Here is a 20,611-nt window from a genome sequence, read left to right as displayed (position 1 = left end):
CATGGCTTGGAGGCTGGCCTCACATTCTGGGGAGAGGGCAACTCAGAGAAGGGAACACCAAGTAAAATGTGGTCGGACGCCATTTGGGGGGAAGCGTGATGCATGCTGAATGTAGACTAGATACTGAACACAATGGCCACTCAACACCTTTATTGCAAACCACAACACCTAATTAGAGACAGAGAACAAAAGGGAATACCCTGCCACAGTAGCAGGGGGAGATGGGATTGGGGAGGGTGGGAGGGATGCTGGGTTTACTGGTGGTGGAGAATGGGCACTGGTGAGGGGATGGGTTCTCGAATTTTGTATGAGGGAAACATGAGCACAAAAATGTATAAATCTGTAACTGTACCCTCACGGTGATTCACTAATTAAAAATAGATATATTTTTTTTAAAAAATGTGAAAACAAACCTTTTTTGTTGTTCAGGAAGAACTGCTCAAACATTCCATAGTAGCATGTTACCCAGCAAGCAGCCCTCTGAGCTATAATAGTGTCCAAAATACTCTGCATTTTTTTTTATGTAAAGGGCCAGATAGTAAAATAGTTTAGGCTTTGCAGGCCAGACAGCTCCTGTGAATACAATGAATACATCTGGTGAAAACAATAATGACTTATTTTGTATAGTTTGAGTTAAAGAAAAACTTTTCCAAAATCTTACATGGAAGATAGTGTATCTTTTCCTAAATCAGAAAAAGAAAGGGAGAAAGAGAGGGAGAGAGGGAAAGAGGGAGGGAGGGAAAAAAAAAAAGAAAAGGCCTTTCATTCAAAAACTTCATTGTTTAAAAGACTCTGCACTTTTTTTTTTATGTAAAGGGCCAGATAGTAAAATAGTTTAGGCTTTGCAGGCCAGACAGCTCCTGTGAATACCATGAATACTCCATGCTGTTGTGATATAAAAGTAGCCACAGACAATAAGGAAATGAACAAGTTTGGCTGTGTTCTAATAAAACTTTATTCACCAAAATAGGGAGGAGGAAAGATTTGTCTCATGGACCATGGTTCATCCAAACAAGATCTAGAAAAATCCACTTCATTTTATTCTACAAAAATAGTAAGATTTAGCCTGTGTGTTGAAGCACAGATTCTTATCAGGCAGAGAAAAAGTGAGTGTTCTTTTATGTGAGTGGTTTTTTTTGTTTGTTTGTTTTACTCTTCTTGTATACAAAGAAAGGATAGATGAGAGACTTGTATCTCTATAAATGTCTGTAGTTGGAAGTAGATGATAGGATTTCTTTTCTTGCCTCTGGATAAATGGAAAGCCAGGGAGATATAAATTGACATACATTCTTTAATTTCACACAGAGTATCCTTATGTGTTATGCTAGCATCCATTGGGTAGAGAGAGATAAAGAAGGCAATTGGCAGTCTTCCAGAAGTTTCCATCCCAAGTTAGGGATAAAAGAGGAAGTATAAGAATAAACAAATGTGCCAAAAATTTTTTAAAAAAACACATACCATAAAGAAAAACATGGAGAGGACAGACAGGGGGTGGGGGTTGATTAGCTAAGGACAGAGGCAGGAGAAATGAGCATTATTCTAGACAGTCTTGGCGTTGGCACAGTGTCTAGAGAAGGTTCTATCTCTTTGAGCTCTGGGGAATAAGAAGATCTCCAAGGAGTTGAGGAAGGGCAGTTCGGTAAGTGGAAATCACAGGCATACAGTTCAGGGACACAGGACCTTTGCAAAACACACAATCCCATGTTGGAGAGATAGAGTGGAGACAAGTAATCAGAGTTAAAAGTCCACCTGGCACTGACAACCTGAAAGACCATGCTGAGGTGTTGGGATTTTATTCCATTGCATAAAAGAGCTGTGGGCGAGTTTTAAAAAAGCACCAAAATCACATAAGAAGTGGGCATTAACTAAGAGAATATCACTAGCACTTTTATGGAGAAATTGTAGAGCAATGCTATCCAAGAGAAATATAGTAAGTTTCACATGCAAACCACGTGTGAAATTTCAATTTCTCAATCATAATTCTTAAAAATAAAAAAGAAGCAATTACATTTCTTGAATTTAATCAAGATATTTCTCCTGAATATTGCAATTCCCAATGCAATCAGTATAAAAATCATTGACAGGATCCTTTATACTTTATACCTCACCCTGAGTCATTGAAGTGATGTATATGTTACACTTATTTCAGGTCTCAATACAGATTTACAGTATTCTGGGTGTTCCAGCACCACTCTGAAATAATAGCCTCCTAGACAGGGGCCCGGGCCTTATTAGGGTGGGAGGCAAGATCAGAGATGGTCACTTCAGGATGCCAGGCAGATTATTTGGCCCAAGCTACTTTTAATGATCAACATGGAACTTGCAAATGATTTCTCTCTTTAAAATAAATGTTCATAAAATGGCAGTTGGACCTAAAAAAATGCTGTTCTAATTACTAAAGGTAGGTAAACTATGAAGGTAAGTGAAATTTCAGTCACTTGATGTTATAATTAAGACTATTTAGATAAGGAGTTAACATTTTCAGCCTGGAAAGATCTTTACAATAATTATTTTAAGAAAACCTTTCATGTTGGGGCTGGAGAAATAGCACAGCTGGTAGGGCGTTTGCCTTGCACACGGCTGATCTGGGTTCAATTCCCAGCATCCCATATGGTCCCCCGAGCACCACCAGGAGTAATTCCTGAGTGCATGAGCCAGGAGTAACTCCTGTGCATCGCCGGGTATGACCCCAAAAGCAGAAGAAAAAAAAAGAAAAGAAAAAGAAAACCTTCCATTTTTACAAATGGCCAAGACTCAAAATCATTCGGCTAGGTAATGCTCTTGGGGCTGTCTGATTCTTCTGTTTTGGTGTGTGTGTGTGTGTGTGTGTGTGTGTGTGTGTGTGTGTGTGTGTGTGTGTGTGTGTGTGAGAGAGAGAGAGAAAGAGAGAGAGAGGGAGAGAGAGAGAGAGAGAGAGAGAGAGGGAGAGGGAGAGAGAGAGAGTTTGTGTGTGTGTGTATGTCTGGGCAGATGACAAATACAAAGAGAAACAAAGACAGCAGAGATGGCAGTGGAGAGTGGGGAAAGGACAATAGAATAGGAATTGAGAGGCCATTTCAAATTATAAAGTGTTAATGAATGGATCTGAGACTTGATCTGAGACCTGATCAAGGCACTCATTGACATTCCATGTGAAGTTTTGTGCTATTGTTAAAAATCATAGAAAAGAGAAGATTATTTTTAACCAGAGTACCTGAAAGGTAAAGAGGTTAGAAAGGAAACAGTTTTAAACTAGCAGGGGTGCTGGTTTAGGAGAGAGGACAAAAGCACGTAGAAATCACAGCAGCCACTGAATTCCTGGCACTGAAAGAGGTTTGATAAACTGGCTTTGTTTTTCCTGGCAGGTATATATAAAATTTGGGGATGGAACCACATTTTCAAAGAATGATGGAGGTTGAAACAGTCAAAAGTGTGAACTCTTCATTATTTGCACTCATGCATGCCTACACACACACACACACACACACACACACACACACACACACACACACACACATCACCCTCCTCCATTTCCCCCCCCACACACACACACCAGCAGCATCTCTTCCAAAATAAGAAAAGAGGGGAATATTTTATATGATGACTTTAGAAACCATTTTGTCAGATCATAGCACCAAACTATGAACTGTCCTGAGCCACCTGCCTGTATTGATTTGGATTCAGCAAGGGCTTCGGGTATAAAACACTCTCTGGGTGGTCTCTGTTGACCCTCACCAGAGAAAATCATATCTTGATTCAAAGATTAGTGTGTATTGCCATAATTGGGACTTTGCTAATGTTTACATTGTGGGCAGAAGTCTCAGAGTCTGTATTTCTGAGAAGTTTTCTGTGATGCCAGCATGTTTGTCTAAAGACCCCATATGGAACAGTAAGATCTCGGAACATCAGTTATTACTCTGAACAAGGAACTATTAAGCGGGGCTGGAGCAATAGTACAGCGGGTAGGGTGTCTGCCTTGCACTTGGCTGACCCGGGTTCAATTCCCAGCATCCCATATGGTCCCCTGAGCACCGCCGGGAGTGATTCCTGAGTGCATGAGCCAGAAGTAACCCCTGTACATGGCCAGGTGTGACCCAAAAAGCAAAAAAAAAAAAAAAAAGAGGAACTATTAAGCATCTCCAGGTATGTTCTCCCATCACACGCAGTTCCCAGCCCTTCAAAGCCGCAGTTCCCTTCCGTGGAAGCACAGGGGGACTGGGAATTTGAAAAGCAGAGAGGAATTAAGACATCACAGGGGCCTGAGCCGCAAATCCTGCCAATCTCCTTTGAGGCTCATTCCTTCTCATCCTCTCCCCTCTCCACCCAGGTGTCTAAGCTGGAAAGAGAGAAGACTCAAGAGACAAAGCGGATCCGTGAGCTGGAGCAGCGCAAGCACACAGTCCTGGTGACGGAACTCAAAGCCAAGCTCCATGAGGAGAAGATGAAGGAGCTGCAGGCGGTGAGGGAGAATCTCATTAAACAGCACGAGCAGGAGATGGCAAGGACGGTGAAGGTGCGGGACGGGGAGATCCAGAGGCTCAAGTCGGCCATGTGCGCTCTCCGGGATGGCAGTAGTGACAAAGTAAGGACAGCGCTCACCATTGAGGCCCGGGAGGAGGCCAGGAAACTGTTCGATGCGGAGCGCCTTAAGCTCTTACAGGAAATTTCGGACCTGAAAACTGCCAAGAAGCAGGTAGACGAGGCTCTGAGCAATATGATCCAGGCGGATAAAATCAAGGCGGGGGACCTGCGGAGTGAGCATCAGTCCCACCAGGAAGCCATCTCCAAGATCAAGTGGGAGTCGGAGCGGGATATCCGGAGGCTGGTTAGTAACCCACTGCTCAGGTGCTGATGCTCAGAGTTGGCTTGCTAGGTTCTTTCTCTTGGGATGCTGATGAACAGTGCTCTCTCCTTTTTTGTCCAGTGCTCTAGCCAAACTACCGTACAGGTCCGTATATACGTGGATAAACAGCTATTCCCCAGCCAACCTCAGAATTGTCAAATGTGATTCCGGGGGCTTTAGTGATAGCATAGTGGGTACGGCATTTGCCTTGCACGCGACCGACCCAGGTTTGATTCCCAGCATCCCGTATGGTACCCCCGAGCACTGCCAGGAGTAATAGTAATTCCTGAGTGCAGAGTCAGGAGTAACTCCGGTGCATCTCGGAGTGTGACCCAAAAAGCAAAAAAAAAAAAAAAAAGTCTAATTTCTTCAACCCCGTCATTAGGGAGAGTTATCTATCTTCTTGAGTGTCTATTAAAATATCCTAAATCAGGATATGTGCGGACTTGGTGACTATACAATGTAGTTGAGTTTTTACTGGAGTAAAGTTTCAGTGCCTTTGATGATGTCTGAACAGGGATGGCAGCATTGGCACCATTCAGAGTGATTCACCTTCCTACCTTCCAGGAATGTAGCTGAAAGCAAGTAATAGAGCTACCAAATCCCTAATCATTCTTAAAATAGATCGTCTTACCCACACAAGCAAAGACCATTATAATTTAATAATGAATGTCTTGTCTAAGTAGTTTGTTTGCAATTATCTGTTTCCAAAGCTTAACTTCCATCCTACAGAGTTGCGTTTTCTTTTTTTTTTTTGGTTCTTTTTAATATGCATGACCTAAAACCACAGTGGTCTTATAGATGCTTAAAAATAAATCAAATATGATCATTGTATGACATCCATTAGTCCTAGGGTAATCTTGTGCAATTATTTTAGAAGGACCATTTACACATATCTAATACTTAGAATTTTTAGTATCATGTCTTATCAAATTAACCTGTTAGAATGTACTCTAAGCTACTCTAAATTTCTAAATTCATTTTTTCCTTATGGATGACTACACTTTCTCTCTTATGTATTCCAAATCTAATAAATTATTTTCCAGGTATTGTAATTAGTGTTGCTTGGATGACATCTTCAGGATTTCAATTTTAACTAAAAAAAGTAGTTACTGTAAAGCATTTTTTAAAAGCTGAACATGTGTAATTTTCTTTGTATTATATAATGTAACTGCAAAATGTTGCCTTTGCTACAATTTCTGAATTCTTTATCTACAACTAATTGCACTGCACTGGTTGGTAATAAAGACCAAAGAAGGTACAGAAAGCCTGCTCTCTCATATATATATGTATATATGTATATATATATTATATATATAAACAAAAATAACAACAGTGGCTCTTAAAGAAAGAATCAGAGCTGTAAACTCAGGAATCAGCAGGTAAGTAAATTAATAAGAAATTTTACATGATTGGGGCTGGAGCCATAGCACAGCGGGTATGGCGTTTGCATTGCATGCGGCCGACCCGGGTTCGATTCCCAGCACCCCATATGGTCCCCTGAGCACCGCCAGGGGCTAACTCCTGAGTGCAGAGTGCAGAGCCAGGAATAACCCCTGGGCATCATCGGGTGTGACCCCCAAAAAAAGTAAAAAAACAAAAGAAAGAAATTTTGCATGATTAATCTTTGTTTGTTGGTAGTTTTTCCATGTAAAATCTAGCAGTCTTGGTTGATCACTAGTTGGTCTGTAATACTTTCTATGACTTCCATTCCCACCCCATTGCTGAAATAGACATGAAATCCTCTTAATCACAGTGTAAAATTTGAATCACCTGAAGGATGCTTTAAAACTTTGGCAGAGACCACAGAGATAGTACAGGGGTTGAGGTGCTTGGTTTGCATGCATCTGTCTCTGGTTCTAGTCCCAACACCACATATGGTCCCCTGAGCATTGTCAGGAGTGATCCGTGAGTTAGAGGCATCGTTAGGCTCTGAGCACTGCCAGGTGTGACCAAAACTACAAAACAGACCTAATGGTTGTAAACAGAATAACATGGGAAACCTTATCAATAATGCAGAAAATGGAAACTGTTCTATCTAGAAAGGATAGAAAAATTTCCCAGGGAATATTTTTATGTATTCTCTTCCCAGAAATATTTTTGTTATTCAGAAATGAGATCCATGCTTATATCCAGTATATAATAGAAACTAATTGACACTAATTAATGGTTATTCCACAGAAAGACATTTTGAGAAATACTGTGAGTAGATAGATCTTAGCACCACTGTAACACAGTTTCCTATAGAATGGAGTCCAGATTCAAAGGCCAAGTCAAGTGTCTAAAACTCAGATTTTGCCACTAATTTGTCACTTGATTTTGATCAAGATTTTAATCCTTTGGGTCATTGTCTTTTAAATGATGATACTAGGACCTACAGAAAAGGATTATTATGAAATGAAGTAAAATAGGCATCTGTTACGTTTGAGTACAATGCCTTGGATATTGTAAAAGAAAATCTCAAAACATATTAATGATGATAGTGATGATGAGCATGATTTTTTGGGCAATAATAAATTTCTAAGCAAATTCATTAGTTAGAGTATATCAAAGCCAACTGGGAGCATGCAAATATGGAACTATTAAACTATAACACAGATGACAGATATGACTTATGCACTGTTTGGTTAAAAATAACATGGGACAGAAGCCTTTTACAAAGATAGGGAAACTAAAAGCAATTCGTATATATATAGGACAGCTTTGCTTCTACACGAACTTAGTAAATATCACAGAATCATGCAAAATTTAGTCCATTGCACCTTACGTTTAATTATGTGACTTGCAGGCACTGGGTCAGATTTTTCCATGTTGAGAACATATCATTATGTGAATAATTTTTTCTCGAATTTTTGTCTCCAAAGAATACAGGAAATAAAGATTTATATAAAGTGATTTGCTATATAAAGAGTAAGAGGGGAATTTTAATAAAGAGAACAGTATAACATTTTCTGTATTAAGTGTTGCTTACTTATCTCCATTGTGAATATCCATATAGAATAAAATAAAATAAGAAGAAAGTTCTATCCAAAGGCTAGGCCCCTTGAAAGTTACTGATAAATATTTATCACCATAGCCCTCATCTAAGCATGGCAAATTTGAAATTTGATCAGTGGTATCAAATGTCTGTGTTCTTGAGTTTAGAAGTATTTCTAAGCCATTCCAAGGCTTAACAGAAATTAGTATCAGAACTAATAAATGCACAGTAGGTATAGGGGATACAGTAGATATAGGAGAGAAAATACTGAGTAATATTACCAGGCATTTCCCATGACTTCCTGACAATTGCTGCTAAGGACTGGCTTTTCAGAAATATCAATAAGAACAGAAAGAGCCATAAACTTGAACTATGGGAGGTTTCTGCTCCAAATTCACGATCCAAATGCAAATGTGTCTGCCTTGACTAGCCTATTGCCTATGTAACAAATTACCTATTCATAGTAGGTTCACCTATTCAAATTCATATTTGACCTGTACTCAAATGTCATTCCCCCAAACAGCACCTGGCACCAAAAATCACCTTGGAAACACTGCAAAAGAGTACTTAGTATTTGTTTTTTTTTTTATATACTTACCACCATTTAAAAGATATCTTTTTTTAACCTATTTAAATATGCATTGAATATAAAGAAACAAAGGTTCTACAGAGAATATACTTGAGAGAAAAGTAATTAGCCTTCTTGGCACCTAATTAAATCTAATGGCCTTTTATTGAACATCTTATTCAAGAATTCAAATCACTTAATGACAATTTTTGTTATCAGTCATCAGAAAGAAGCTAAACTTATGCTGATGTAAAAAAAAATGCATTTCTTTGAGAGGCAGAAAAACTGTACAGAGGTTAAGGTGCTTGCCTTGTATCTCACCAAACCCAGGTCAAATTCCCTCACCAATATGATCCCCTAAGCACCACCAGGGGTCACTCCCGAGCACAGAGCCAGTAACAGCCACTGAACACTACCAGATGTGGCCCAAAATGCAAAAGTGAAAAAATGTAATATTTTTAGAGACCAGAGACATAGGTAGGTAAGGCATCTGTCTTACTTGCAACTAATTTGACTGTTATCCCTGATTTCTACCCCTGGTACCACATGTGGTCCCCTGAGTACCCAAAACGCCAGGAATAGCCCTAAGCACCAACAGGTATGGCCTAAAAACAAACAATGATGGAGCTGGAGCGATAGCACAGCAGGTAGGGCGTTTGTCTTGCATGCCTTGCCTGGGTTTGATTCCCAGCATCCCATATGGGCCCCTGAGCACTGCCAGGAGTAATTCCTGAGTGCAGAGCCAGGAGTAACCGTGTGCATTGCTGGATGTGACCCAAAAAGCAAATAAATAAATAAATAAATAAATTAAATAAAGAAAGAAAGAAATAAAAAATAAAAACAAATAATGATCATTTTTATAGCATTATTAAATAAATTTAACAGTGGATGTTCTTTAATTCAGATGGATGAAATCAAGGCCAAGGACAGGATCATCTTTTCCCTGGAAAAGGAACTGGAGACCCAAACTGGCTATGTGCAGAAACTCCAGCTGCAGAAGGAAGCTTTGGATGAACAACTCTTTCTGGTCAAGGAGGCCGAGTGTAATATGAGCAGTCCAAAACGAGAGATTCCAGGCAGAGCCGGAGACGGCTCGGAGCACTGCAGCAGCCCTGTAAGTGCACTCAGCTTGAAGCTGAGAACTAAGGCATCATCATGTGTTTAGCTCCCAACTTATACTTCGTACTTGAAGCTTTCTTAAAATGTTTACTACAGAAAAATCAATGCTTTTTTCTGCTATAAAACAACCAGTGCCACAGGAATAGCATTTTTTAAACTCATAAGCAAGAGTGGTTTCACTGCCTCAATAAATTGCAGAATGGATATAGATCACTGAACCCTCAGAAACTTTTCTAGTTAAGCAACAGCTGTCCAAACCTTTGCTTATAGTAAAAATCATAAAAGACAAAAAGACGGGTAAATCCCCCATGTGAAAAATTGTGTTGGAGATTGGTAAAGAGACTTTATCGCGTATAGCGGTAAAAATGGCATATTAAAGATGAAAGCATTTACAGTCCTCGCCTTGAAGCTTCTAGTCTGAATCTGCCACTTCTTTCATTGATTTTCTTCATTTTATGAGAAATTATTTTCAAAAGTGTAGATAGAAGTCATCGTTTATATAGATGGCTTTCATCTTATAAATATCTTATACCTTAAAATTACTTGGCTGTTTAAAACGTAAAAATATATTATCTAAGAATAGAGAACTGTTATTCTGTAGCATTTAGAACTGAGTAATAAATCATTTGTGAATCGGTATCAACAGATGTCAGTTTTATTTCTTAACTGGATACCGCAGGATAGCTGAATTGTGCTGAGAATAGGCAAAAGTCTTCAGAGTTCAAATCCTGGATCTATGTGTTGAAAATTTCCTCATGTATAAAATAGAAGCAATAAGGCTAGGTGAAGAAAATAAGCAGATTCCATGAGGACTGGGGAGATAATCCGGTGGGTAGGGCACTTATTTTGCATGCATCTCACTGGGGTTCAGTCCCCAGCTTCCCATACGGTACGCCAACCCTATCAGGAATGATCCCTGAATACAAGGACAGTAATAAGCCCTGAGCACTGCTGGGTGTTGTCCCCCAAAATCACAAATGTAAAATTTAAAAAGAATAGAATAGATGACATGGAAAAAGGCGTGCATGATATGTAGGAAATATAATTCATAGTCATTGAGTGATCAGTATTATCCCCAAGACCTTGTCCAAGTTATGACCTCCCTGAACCTTTAAACTTCTGTTAAATTGTCTCAAATGTTGTGTGTCTAGGTATATGATGTATGGGAAACTTTGTTGACAGTATAGCACAAAATGTAAGATAATAATGAAATTGCTATTCTATGGCAAAAATGACCCTATGGACTCTAGAATTAAGCCAACACCTCTCTAAAATGATCCAGGGCAATTATGCCAGTGGAGAAACCATTTTCTCTGAGCAAAATCTATCAACAAAGTCAACTTTATAAACTATTGTCTTTCATAAATGAGGGTAATTCACCAACATCTCAATGATTTATTTCTCCAGGGGTCTGCAGAACCCTGGTCAAGCTCATCCCTGCTTCTTACTCTAACCTTTTCTTTGGCTGAGTAATATCAGGGCAGATATCTAGGCTGTCAGAAGCAGTGTGCAGCCATAATAAACTGATCCAAGTGTCTACCGCTTTCCCTGCTCTGGGAGTCAAAGCTCCAGGGAGTATTTGATACATATCACATAAAATTTACTTTCAGTATCCAAATGAATCCAATGTTCAAATGAATGTCTATTTTTCATTTTTAAATGAAAGTATAGTGCCCACTTCTAGGTATCTATCCCCAGGGCACAAAAGGACATACACGCACCATTACTCATTGCAGCACTTAGCACAACATCTAGAATAGGGAATTAAATGAAGTGTCCAAACAACAGATGAATGGATAATTAAGGTGTGGCATATGTACACAGTGGAATATTATGCAGTGTAAGGAAAGACAAAAATAACATAATTTACAGTAACTTGATGGTACTGGATAATATGTTAGTGAACTCAGAAGAAGGACAATAAAGGCTGATTTCACTTATCTGTGGTATGTAGAATAACAGGATAAGGGAATGCAGGATAGCAAAGTGGGGATACCTTCATTACCCTGGAACCTGGTTGTAGAACTGAAAAGGACGGGGAAGGAAAGAAACTGAGGGAGGGGAAATAACAATTGATGGACAGGAGATAATAGGGACAGGAGGTAGGGCTCAGTGACATATTGGTGGTATTGAGCTCTGGTGTAGCTGAACCACGGAATCAGCAACACTGAAAACATGAGATCCAAACTACAACAGTCAAACTTTAAAATGTCCTTGTGAAGGAGGCAGATTGGGGTGTGTGAGGGTCATTGATGGAGGGAAGTTGACACTGATGATGGGATTGATGTTGGGATATTGAATTCCTAAAACTGAACTATAAATAACTTTGTAGATTAAAATGCCTTATTAAAACTTTTAATTAAAAAATGTTTTTTAGTATCCAAAACAAACAAACTGAAATGTTTGGGAACAGAGAGATAGTGTTTAGTTTAAAGATACTCACCTGTACTTGGTTAGCACAGTGAGAATCCAAGTATGGCAAAGAGTGTACATCGACCACCGCTAGGAATAATCCCTGAGCACTGCCAGGTGTGGCCAAAACAAAGTAAACCAACAAAAAAAGCATTCCTAAAACTGTGAAAATTGTTAATGAAAAAAACTTCACAATTTCCATGTATAGGATTTACGAAGAAATCAAAAAAGAATAGCCGAATTGAATGCCACTATACGAAAATTAGAAGACAGAAATACTTTGCTTGGAGATGAACGAAATGAATTGGTGAGTTCTAATAAGAAAAATTTTTCTTCAGAATTATGTTATAGATGAACAAATGTTCCTATACAAATATAGGATAATAGAGAAAAGTATACATAATATTTTCATAGGATTACTACCCAGATGAATAAATTTCAGTTCCCAGCCTTTCAGAGTATTCCCTTTGTGACCTCTGCTAATGACTGGTTTTCTAAAGTTAACTGCTATATCTTCCATCAGTCTAGGTGTTTATTGTTGTTTTTAAGACTTATGTTGTAAATAGAATTCAGCAATAATTAATGTTCCGTTTGACTTATTTGCTCAGCATTACAATTTCGAGAGTTATCCATTGTGTGGAAATGTAGAATTCCTTCACTTTCAAGCTATAGTTTTCAATTAATATGCTTTAACACATTTATTCTTCTATAGCTAAGATTGTTTACATTATTTATTAATGGTTTTAAGATGCTGATGTTGGGGCTGGAGTGATAGCACAACAGGTAGGGCATTTGCCTTGCACTCGGCCAACCGGGGTTTGATTCCCAGCATCCCATATGGTCCCCTGAGCACCTCCAGAAGTAATTCCTGAGTGCAGAGCTAGGAGTGACCCCTGTGCATCACCGGGTGTGACCCAAAAAAAGCAAAAAAAAAAAAAAAAAAAGATGTTGATGTTGATGCTACATGTATTTGGTAAGATACTATGATACTATGTGCTCCTCTCTGGTCAGAATATTGCAAGGGGGCAAAGTACAGACTTAGAGAGTATACATGTCCTCAGCTTTAATAGTTATTGCTGAATAGCTTCCCATAGTTGTTATGACAATTTACAGTCCCACTAACAGTTTATGAGAATTTCTAAATATCTTTATTAGCACATAAAAGTATTATTTTAGTCATTTTGGCATTTTGAGGTGTATTACTTTAATTTTTCTTCTTATTGAGTGGACTAATTTCAAATATCTATTCCCATTTTGGATTTTCTATAACATTTGCTCACTGTATTTTGCCAATTTTCTATTGTGCTGCCCTTACAATCTTAATGTTAGCATGTTTTATATCATTGTTGGACACTTGTATATAAAACAATCTGTTCTGCAACTTAGATATCCCACTTCTTATGATTTGTTTGCATAAGTAAATTACTGTTAGCCTCTTTATATCAAATATACTTGTGGCACTTTAGGTCATATATATCTCTCTAAACATGACATTAGTTTAATCCCATAAATTTTTCAAGTGATAATGCTTTATTATTTTGTGATGACCTCTTCTAATATTATCTTATTTCTTCTTGGTTTGGGGTTACTTAGCAGTCTGTGGCTAAATATTCAAACCTTAAGAAATTTTTAGTTAACATTTTTGATTTCTAACTTTAATTCTACTATAACCAAAATACATACTTTATTTTATTTCCTCAAAATTTAGTAAGAGTTGTCTCATGAGTCAATTAGGACTGTGACATGTTTACAAGAAAAGAAGGCACTCTTCAATTGTTAGGTGTAGTTTGAGTCAAATTTGTTAATACTATAGTTTAAAATCTTCTATACCATTACTGTTTTGTCTACTTGCTGTCACAATAGATGTTGAGGCATATCTGTTTTTAGTTCTATCAGTTTTTCTTTACATATATTTTAAGATCTATTACTAGATAGTATAAGTTAATATTTGTTACAATATGTATATATATGCACCCCTTTTTATTATAAAATTTTGTCTCCAGTAATACTTCTTAAAGTCTTTGTTTTATATTAGTTAACTTTTCAACTCTGTTAGTGTATTTGTAAAAAAAAATACATACAAACATGCATATGTATGTACATACGTATTTTTTCTTTCAACCTATATTATATTTAAGGTATATATTTTGAAGGAGTCGTTGTGTTGGGTACTATAAGGCTATAGTATATGGTACAAAATTGTAACTATTTCCTTTTATTATGTTTATCTGTATTTTCTATAAATAGCTGTCACTGTCATCCCGTTGCTCATCGATTTGTTCGAGCGGGCACCAGTAATTTCTCTCATTGAGAGACTTATTGTTACTGTTTTTGGCTTATCCAGTACGCACGGGTAGCTTGCCAGGCTCTGTCTCGAGGGCTCGGTACTCTCAGTAGCTTGTCGGGCTTTCTGAGAGGGCCAGAGGAATCGAACTCGGTTCAGCTGCGTGAAAGCCAAATGCCCAACCGCTGTGCTATCGCTCCAGCCCTTTATAAATAGCAGGTTTTTAAATTAAATACACATCTAAATTTTTTAAAGGTGTCCTGACCTCCAGAAAAGAGTGAAAATTAGGGACCTGAGTGATACTACAGTGGGTAGGATGCTTGTCTTAGATGTGGCAGACCTGAGTTCTGTCCCCGGCACCCCATGTACATAGCACTGCCAGGAGTGATCCTGAGTGCAAAGCCAAGAGTTAACTAACCCCTGAGTACCGACAACTGTGGCGCAAAAAACAAACCTGAAAAGAAAGTTTTAAATAGTGAACCTGGTGGAACAATTGTTATTTTTATGAAATTAGTACTTTTTTAATGCTTCAGGCACCAAAGCACAAGGCTGAATTTAAGGGGGGGTTTAATCTCATTTAATTCTGAAGCCAATTTTGGACTTTGATATAACATGCAAATTTTCTAATGGAATTAGGACAGAATTAGAGATTACTTCTCTATGTCCCTTACACTAACACTTTCCAAAATCATGGATTCTCAAAACCTATAGTGTGTACATTAAATAATTTTTTCAGATGTGTCAGATTGGGGTGCCTTCTTGGTGCTTCCATGCCCATATGTTCTGACATTCAAAGGCAGTGATAGGAGAAGAATGAATTAAACCTAAGAACTTTTAAATGGAAATCCATTTGTACAGGGATTCCATAAAATATGTCATCCAAATAAACAAACAAATTTTAAGAATTAAAGGAGATGACTACAGTTATTCCCAAGGTAATATTCATAAACTGGATCTGTAGTTTTTAACTGGAAGCAATTTAGTATTATCTGGAGATACTTGAAACTGTCACTATTGATCAGACGTCACTGGCATTTCCTATGCAGAAGTGAGGAACCTTGTTCTATATCCAACATTTCTCATAATAAGATTAGCACTGTAGCATTGTCATTGTCATCCCATTGTTCATCTATTTGCTCGAGTGGGCACCAGTAACGTCTCCATTGTGAGATTTGTTGTTACTGTTTTTGGCATATCAAATATGCCATGGGTAGCTTGCCAGGCTTTGCCATGCAGACAGGTTACTCTCATAGCTTGTCGGGCTCTCCAAGAGGGACAGAGGAATCAAACCTGGGTTGGCTGCATGCAAGGCAAACGCCCTACCCTCTGTGCTATTGTGCTATACTGGAGTGATAGAACGATAACAAGAATAGTTTCTTATAATAAAAAATTCCCAGGCCTTGGGGCTAGAAAGATTGAACAGTCGGTAGAGCACTTGCCTTGCACACAGTCAACCCAGATTTAATCCCAGGCGCCACATATGACCCCCCGGCACTGCCAGAAATGATTCCTAAGCATAGAGCCAGGAGTAAGCCCTTGCCATAGCTTGAGTGTGCCACCACCAAAATGAAAAGGAAGGAAGGAAGGAAGGAAGGAAGGAAGGAAGGAAGGAAGGAAGGAAGGAAGGAAGGAAGGAAGGAAGGAAGGAAGGAAGGAAGGGAGGGAGGGAGGGAGGGAGGGAGGGAGGGAGGGAGGGAGGGAGGGAGAGAGGGAGGGAGGGAGGGAGGGAGGGAGGGAGGGAGGGAGGGAGGGAGGGAGGGAGGGAGATCTGGCCCAATATGAACTTTGCCTTAGACTCATAGGCAAACCAGAGTAAGCTCACTTTCCAATATGGTGGATAAAAACATGATCATATTCTTTGTAAACTTGGTGAGAATTAAATGCCCTTATTTATTTATTTATTCATTTATTTTTGCTTTTTGGGTCACGCCTGGCAATGCTCAGAGGTTGCTCCTAGCTCTGCATTCAGGAATTATTCCTGGCAGTGTTTGAGGGACCATTTAAAATGCTGGGGATCGAACTTGGGTCTGCTGCATGCAAGGCAAATGCCTTACCTGCTGTACTATCACTCCGCTCCCTGTCTTTTTTTAAGTTCTATTTTTGCTTTCATTTTTTTAAATTTTTTAATTGATTGGTGGTTTTTTTGATTTATAATATTGTAAATGATGTTTTCCTGTGTACATAAAAATTAGATGCTATTTAAAATATCACAGTCAATAGAGCTTCAAAAAGCAGGGTGTTTTTTAATTTTTTTAACTCTCTCTCACGGCCTGAGTTCAGTAGTCTCCGCTGCTTCCCCCACCCTGGGGGAGGCCAATGGCGATGGGCAGGCGAAGGAAGGAATGAGGGCCAGGCTGGTTGGTCTCAATTGCAGTTTATTCATTCCCATCTCCATTCTCCTCTGATTCTCTTCCTGCTTCTTCCTCCCTCATGCTACTTCATCCTTCGTCTGGATCCCACTTCAATCTCCTTCTGGCCCTCTCCTTCTCCTTCTGGCTCTGGATTCCCCAGCCTACTCTTACAGCCTAGTTAAATCCCAAAGCATGAGGGATTGGGGCTTACACATAGGTATGGTCACAATCAAACAATCAATAGGGGTAAAGTCTTTTACTCAGGGGAATGCTTCTTCTAGGACAGATATTCATTCAGCAGGACAACCTACCTAAGAGCGGAATCCCATGGGTGTGTTTCTCCTCTCCTTGTCCAACGAACATCATCATCATTATCCGTTGATCATCAAATTTCTTGAGCAGTCTCAGTAATGTCTCCATTCGTCCTAGCCCTGAGATTAACAAACATATAGGCATTCATAATAATAATCATTTTGTATGGACAGAGTAAGAGATACATTAAGCTTGCAGAATTGCTCTCCTGGGGTCATCTCGATCTCAAACTATAGTGCTTAGGCCAGATTAGTCTTTCCTATCCCTAGCAAGGTCTTAATCTCATCATTACTTTTGGATCATGACAGCATTTGTCCATGACCATGCTCTCAACTTATAGTTGAGTATGTGGCACTTTAGCCTGGCCCATTTTGATGCCAGGGTAGCTCACAGTTTGCTCTGGGTCCATTCAGTCCCTTATTAGGACCGTGATTTTGGGGTGCTAGGAACTAAGGGAAACTGAGGCTTAATTCAAGGAAGCAGATGCCCCAGAGTTCATATATTTCGGAGACAATTTACTCCCAAGTTACAAAAGCATAATATTAACTGTCTTCCTTTGTCCATACAAAAAGGACATTGCTTTAAAGTAAACTATTCAAAAGATATAAGGGGGGAAGAAAGGCAATATTAATTTAGAAGTCCAAGTTCAGTGTTCTAGAAGGATCTGACCTTACAAGTTAACAGAATCTGATTATTGGGAAAAGCTGATTAACTGGTGGAGAGCATAGAGAAGTTATGGATAAGCATAGAGAAATGGGAGTGACTCGGGAGCACTGTAATGGGTGTAACTCGATAAACCTAAGCTCCTTGTGGGAAGGGAGAAAGGGAAAACCAATGTTATCTTACATTTCATCTCTTTGAGGATAAGAGGTCATTGCTGCCCAGGGTAAGGAATAATAAACAACGTAAGGGTGGGGCTGAGCAAGGCACTATAACAAGGCTAGAGGAGCAAGGAGTGATTGAGTTTCCTGAGCATTTGTCTGAACGGAGAATCTCAGCTGCGCTTCCTCTAAGGTAACCTAGGGGAAGGTGAGTGTGGCTGAGACTGATGGAAAATCTTTAGAGGAAACTGAAACCCAAGCCTGGTAAATGAAGGTTTGAAACGTCTGTGGTCATCCTCAGACACATAGTGAAGCTTTCGAAAGTGACCCCATCGTCTTCTTCAATGCAGGAAATGAATTCTAACTTGTGTCTTCTCAGTTAAAACGCGTGCGGGAAACTGAAAAACAGTGTAAACCTCTTCTGGAAAGGAACAAGTGCCTCGCCAAGAGAAACGATGAACTGATGGTATCTTTGCAGCGCATGGAAGAGAAACTGAAAGCCATCACGAAGGAGAACTTAGAAATGGTGTGTGTCCCAGACACGGCAGAACTGCCGCTCCCTCCCACGTATTATTCCCAGAACCTGACGTATTGTATTTTATCTATTTTTAAACTGCAATGCTATTTACGAGTTTAAGATTTTCCCTTATGTAAGCAAGGAGCCTTTAAGGATGAAAGCAAGAGAAGGTTGCTGGCTCTGAATTCTCTGTGGTTTCTAAATTTGCAGGACTGTAGGAGTGCTTCCAGGAATCTGTACGGTCTCCAAAAGCCCTGAAATAGAGAAGCAAAGCTCCAACATCCCCCTCCTCAACCACAGACGCTTCCTTCCAAGAATTTCTCTAATGTAGTCTTTATAAAAATGTACTTGAGGGACCCTTCATATTCTAAGACTTTTTTGTAGTGGCGGGGAGAAAGACCCCATCATTTATGTTATATATAGATAAGTGACATGTTAATGTGCTCATCACCAGACTTCCTATTGCCACTGTAACGATCCACAGACATTCCCCTTGATTTTAATTTATTGCAACAGATCAAATGACTTGAGAATTTTAGTCAGGGCTGGAGAAATAGTGCAGTAAGTAAGGTGCTCATCTCACATGTGACTGATCCCAGTTCAATCCCTGATACCCAACATAGAACCCCAAGCACTACCAAAAGTGACTCTTGAGTGAGGATCCAAGAATAAGCCCAGAACACTGCATGTGTCCCCCATCTCCCCACAAAAAAATGGATTTTAGTCATGTGTGTGCATAGTTAAACAAAGCAGCTTTCATAAATTTAGATGGAGCTTCAGAAAGTTTCTAGAAATATTTAAATGACTAAAGTTTGTGATTTTTATAGCCTGTGCCTGCACTTTCTTCTTTTCAAACCCAGAGAGAAAAAATAACATCCCACCCACCCTTGAAGAAATTAAAATCTTTGAATGACCTTGACCAAGCTAATGAAGAGCAAGAAACAGAGTTTCTAAAACTTCAGGTCATTGAGCAACAGAACATCATTGATGAACTCACAAGGGTACGTCTTGATCATTGTATAGATTCTAAACCGTAGGGGCTGGAGCGATAGCACAGCAGGTAGGGTGTCTGCCTTGCATGCAGCCAACCCGGGTTCGATTCCCAGCATCCCATATGGTCCCCTGAGCACTGCCACAAGTAATTCCTGAGGGCAGAGCCAGGAGTAACCCCTGTGTATTGCCAGGTGTGACCCCCCCCCCCAAAAAATCTAAACCATAGGGCCTGGAGAAGACTCTAAAGACAGTGTGCGGACTTTGCATGACAAAGGCCCTCAACACAACAAGCTTCCCCACAGCTGGACCAGGAGCAACCCCAAGAATCAAGCTGAGAGTAACCCTTAAGCTCCTATGAATGTGATCCCCATAGCTACATAGATAAATAAACTTCATTCCAAAACATTTTCTATTATTAAATTCTTTTGTAACCTTTCAATGCTAACCATCTGTTCATTTGGTAGCACAATAAGTACAAAGCACATGAGAATAAACCTTTCAAATTCATTATGAGCTATCATAATCATAATTGTATCTCATAATCAATGACTTTCCAGTATCAAGATTCTGAGATTCAGAGATTTATTTTGCCAACAGTAACAAGGCCTTGTTCTTCCTCTTACCCAAAAATTCAGTGTCTCACATACAGTCCGCATCTAATTAATGAACAGCATCATAATTAGCACTGTAGCACTGTCCTCCTGTTGTTCATCAATGTACTCAGGCGGGCCCCAGTAACATCTCAATTGTGAGACTTGTTACTGTTTTTGGCATATCAAATACACCACAGGTAGCCTGCCAGGATCTGCCATGTGGGCGGGATACTCTTAGTAGCTTGCCGGATTCTCTGGGTTGTAAATCTGGGTTTAAATCTGGCTGTAAAGCAAGGCAAGTGCTCTACCTACTATTCAATCTTTCTGGCCCCAAGTCCTGGGTATTTTATATTATAAGAAACTATTCTTATTATCTTGCCTATCCCTCCAGTATAGCACAATAGCACAGTGGGCAGGGCGTTTGCCTTGCGCGCAGCTGACCCGGGTTTGGTTCCTCCATCCCTCAGAAAGCCAGCAAGCTACCAAGAGTATCCCGCCCACATAGCAGAGCCTGGCAAACTACCACGGCATGTTCAGTATGCCAAAAACAGTAACAAGTCTCACAATGAAGACGTTACTGGTGCCCCCTCGAGCAAATCGATGAACAACAGGAGGACAATGCTATAGTGCAATCATAGTTAGAGAGCAGCGAAAATGCCAGTTCTGCTTTCTTGACCTTGACCGCTGGGCCTGCTGAAGTATCTAGAGCAGTTACGATAATCCTGCTCCTTGAGACCTATTGTTATCCATAAGGGTGAACTAAGATCTCAGGTGCTTTGATGTTTTACCTTTGGCCTGTCCTTATTCTGTGAATGACTAATCTTACTTCAGGACAAACTGTA

General features: G+C 39.5%; 1 protein-coding gene across 2 annotated transcripts in view; it reads left to right on the top strand.

Moving 5' to 3' along the window:
• JAKMIP2 (janus kinase and microtubule interacting protein 2) overlaps positions 1–20,611 on the top strand; it is a 176,626-nt gene that overhangs the window by 109,905 nt on the left and 46,110 nt on the right. For both annotated transcript variants that reach the window (XM_004618166.2, XM_055141451.1), the window contains exons 3-7: positions 4,307–4,804; positions 9,272–9,481; positions 12,107–12,205; positions 18,046–18,192; positions 19,044–19,184. In XM_004618166.2, coding sequence (XP_004618223.1) covers positions 4,307–4,804; positions 9,272–9,481; positions 12,107–12,205; positions 18,046–18,192; positions 19,044–19,184 — 1,095 coding nt within the window. The remainder of the gene's footprint in view (positions 1–4,306; positions 4,805–9,271; positions 9,482–12,106; positions 12,206–18,045; positions 18,193–19,043; positions 19,185–20,611) is intronic.

The sequence above is a fragment of the Sorex araneus genome, chromosome 6, assembly GCF_027595985.1.
Source record: "Sorex araneus isolate mSorAra2 chromosome 6, mSorAra2.pri, whole genome shotgun sequence".
Classification (NCBI taxonomy): domain Eukaryota; kingdom Metazoa; phylum Chordata; class Mammalia; order Eulipotyphla; family Soricidae; genus Sorex; species Sorex araneus.
This window is presented reverse-complemented; position numbering and strand designations above follow the sequence as displayed.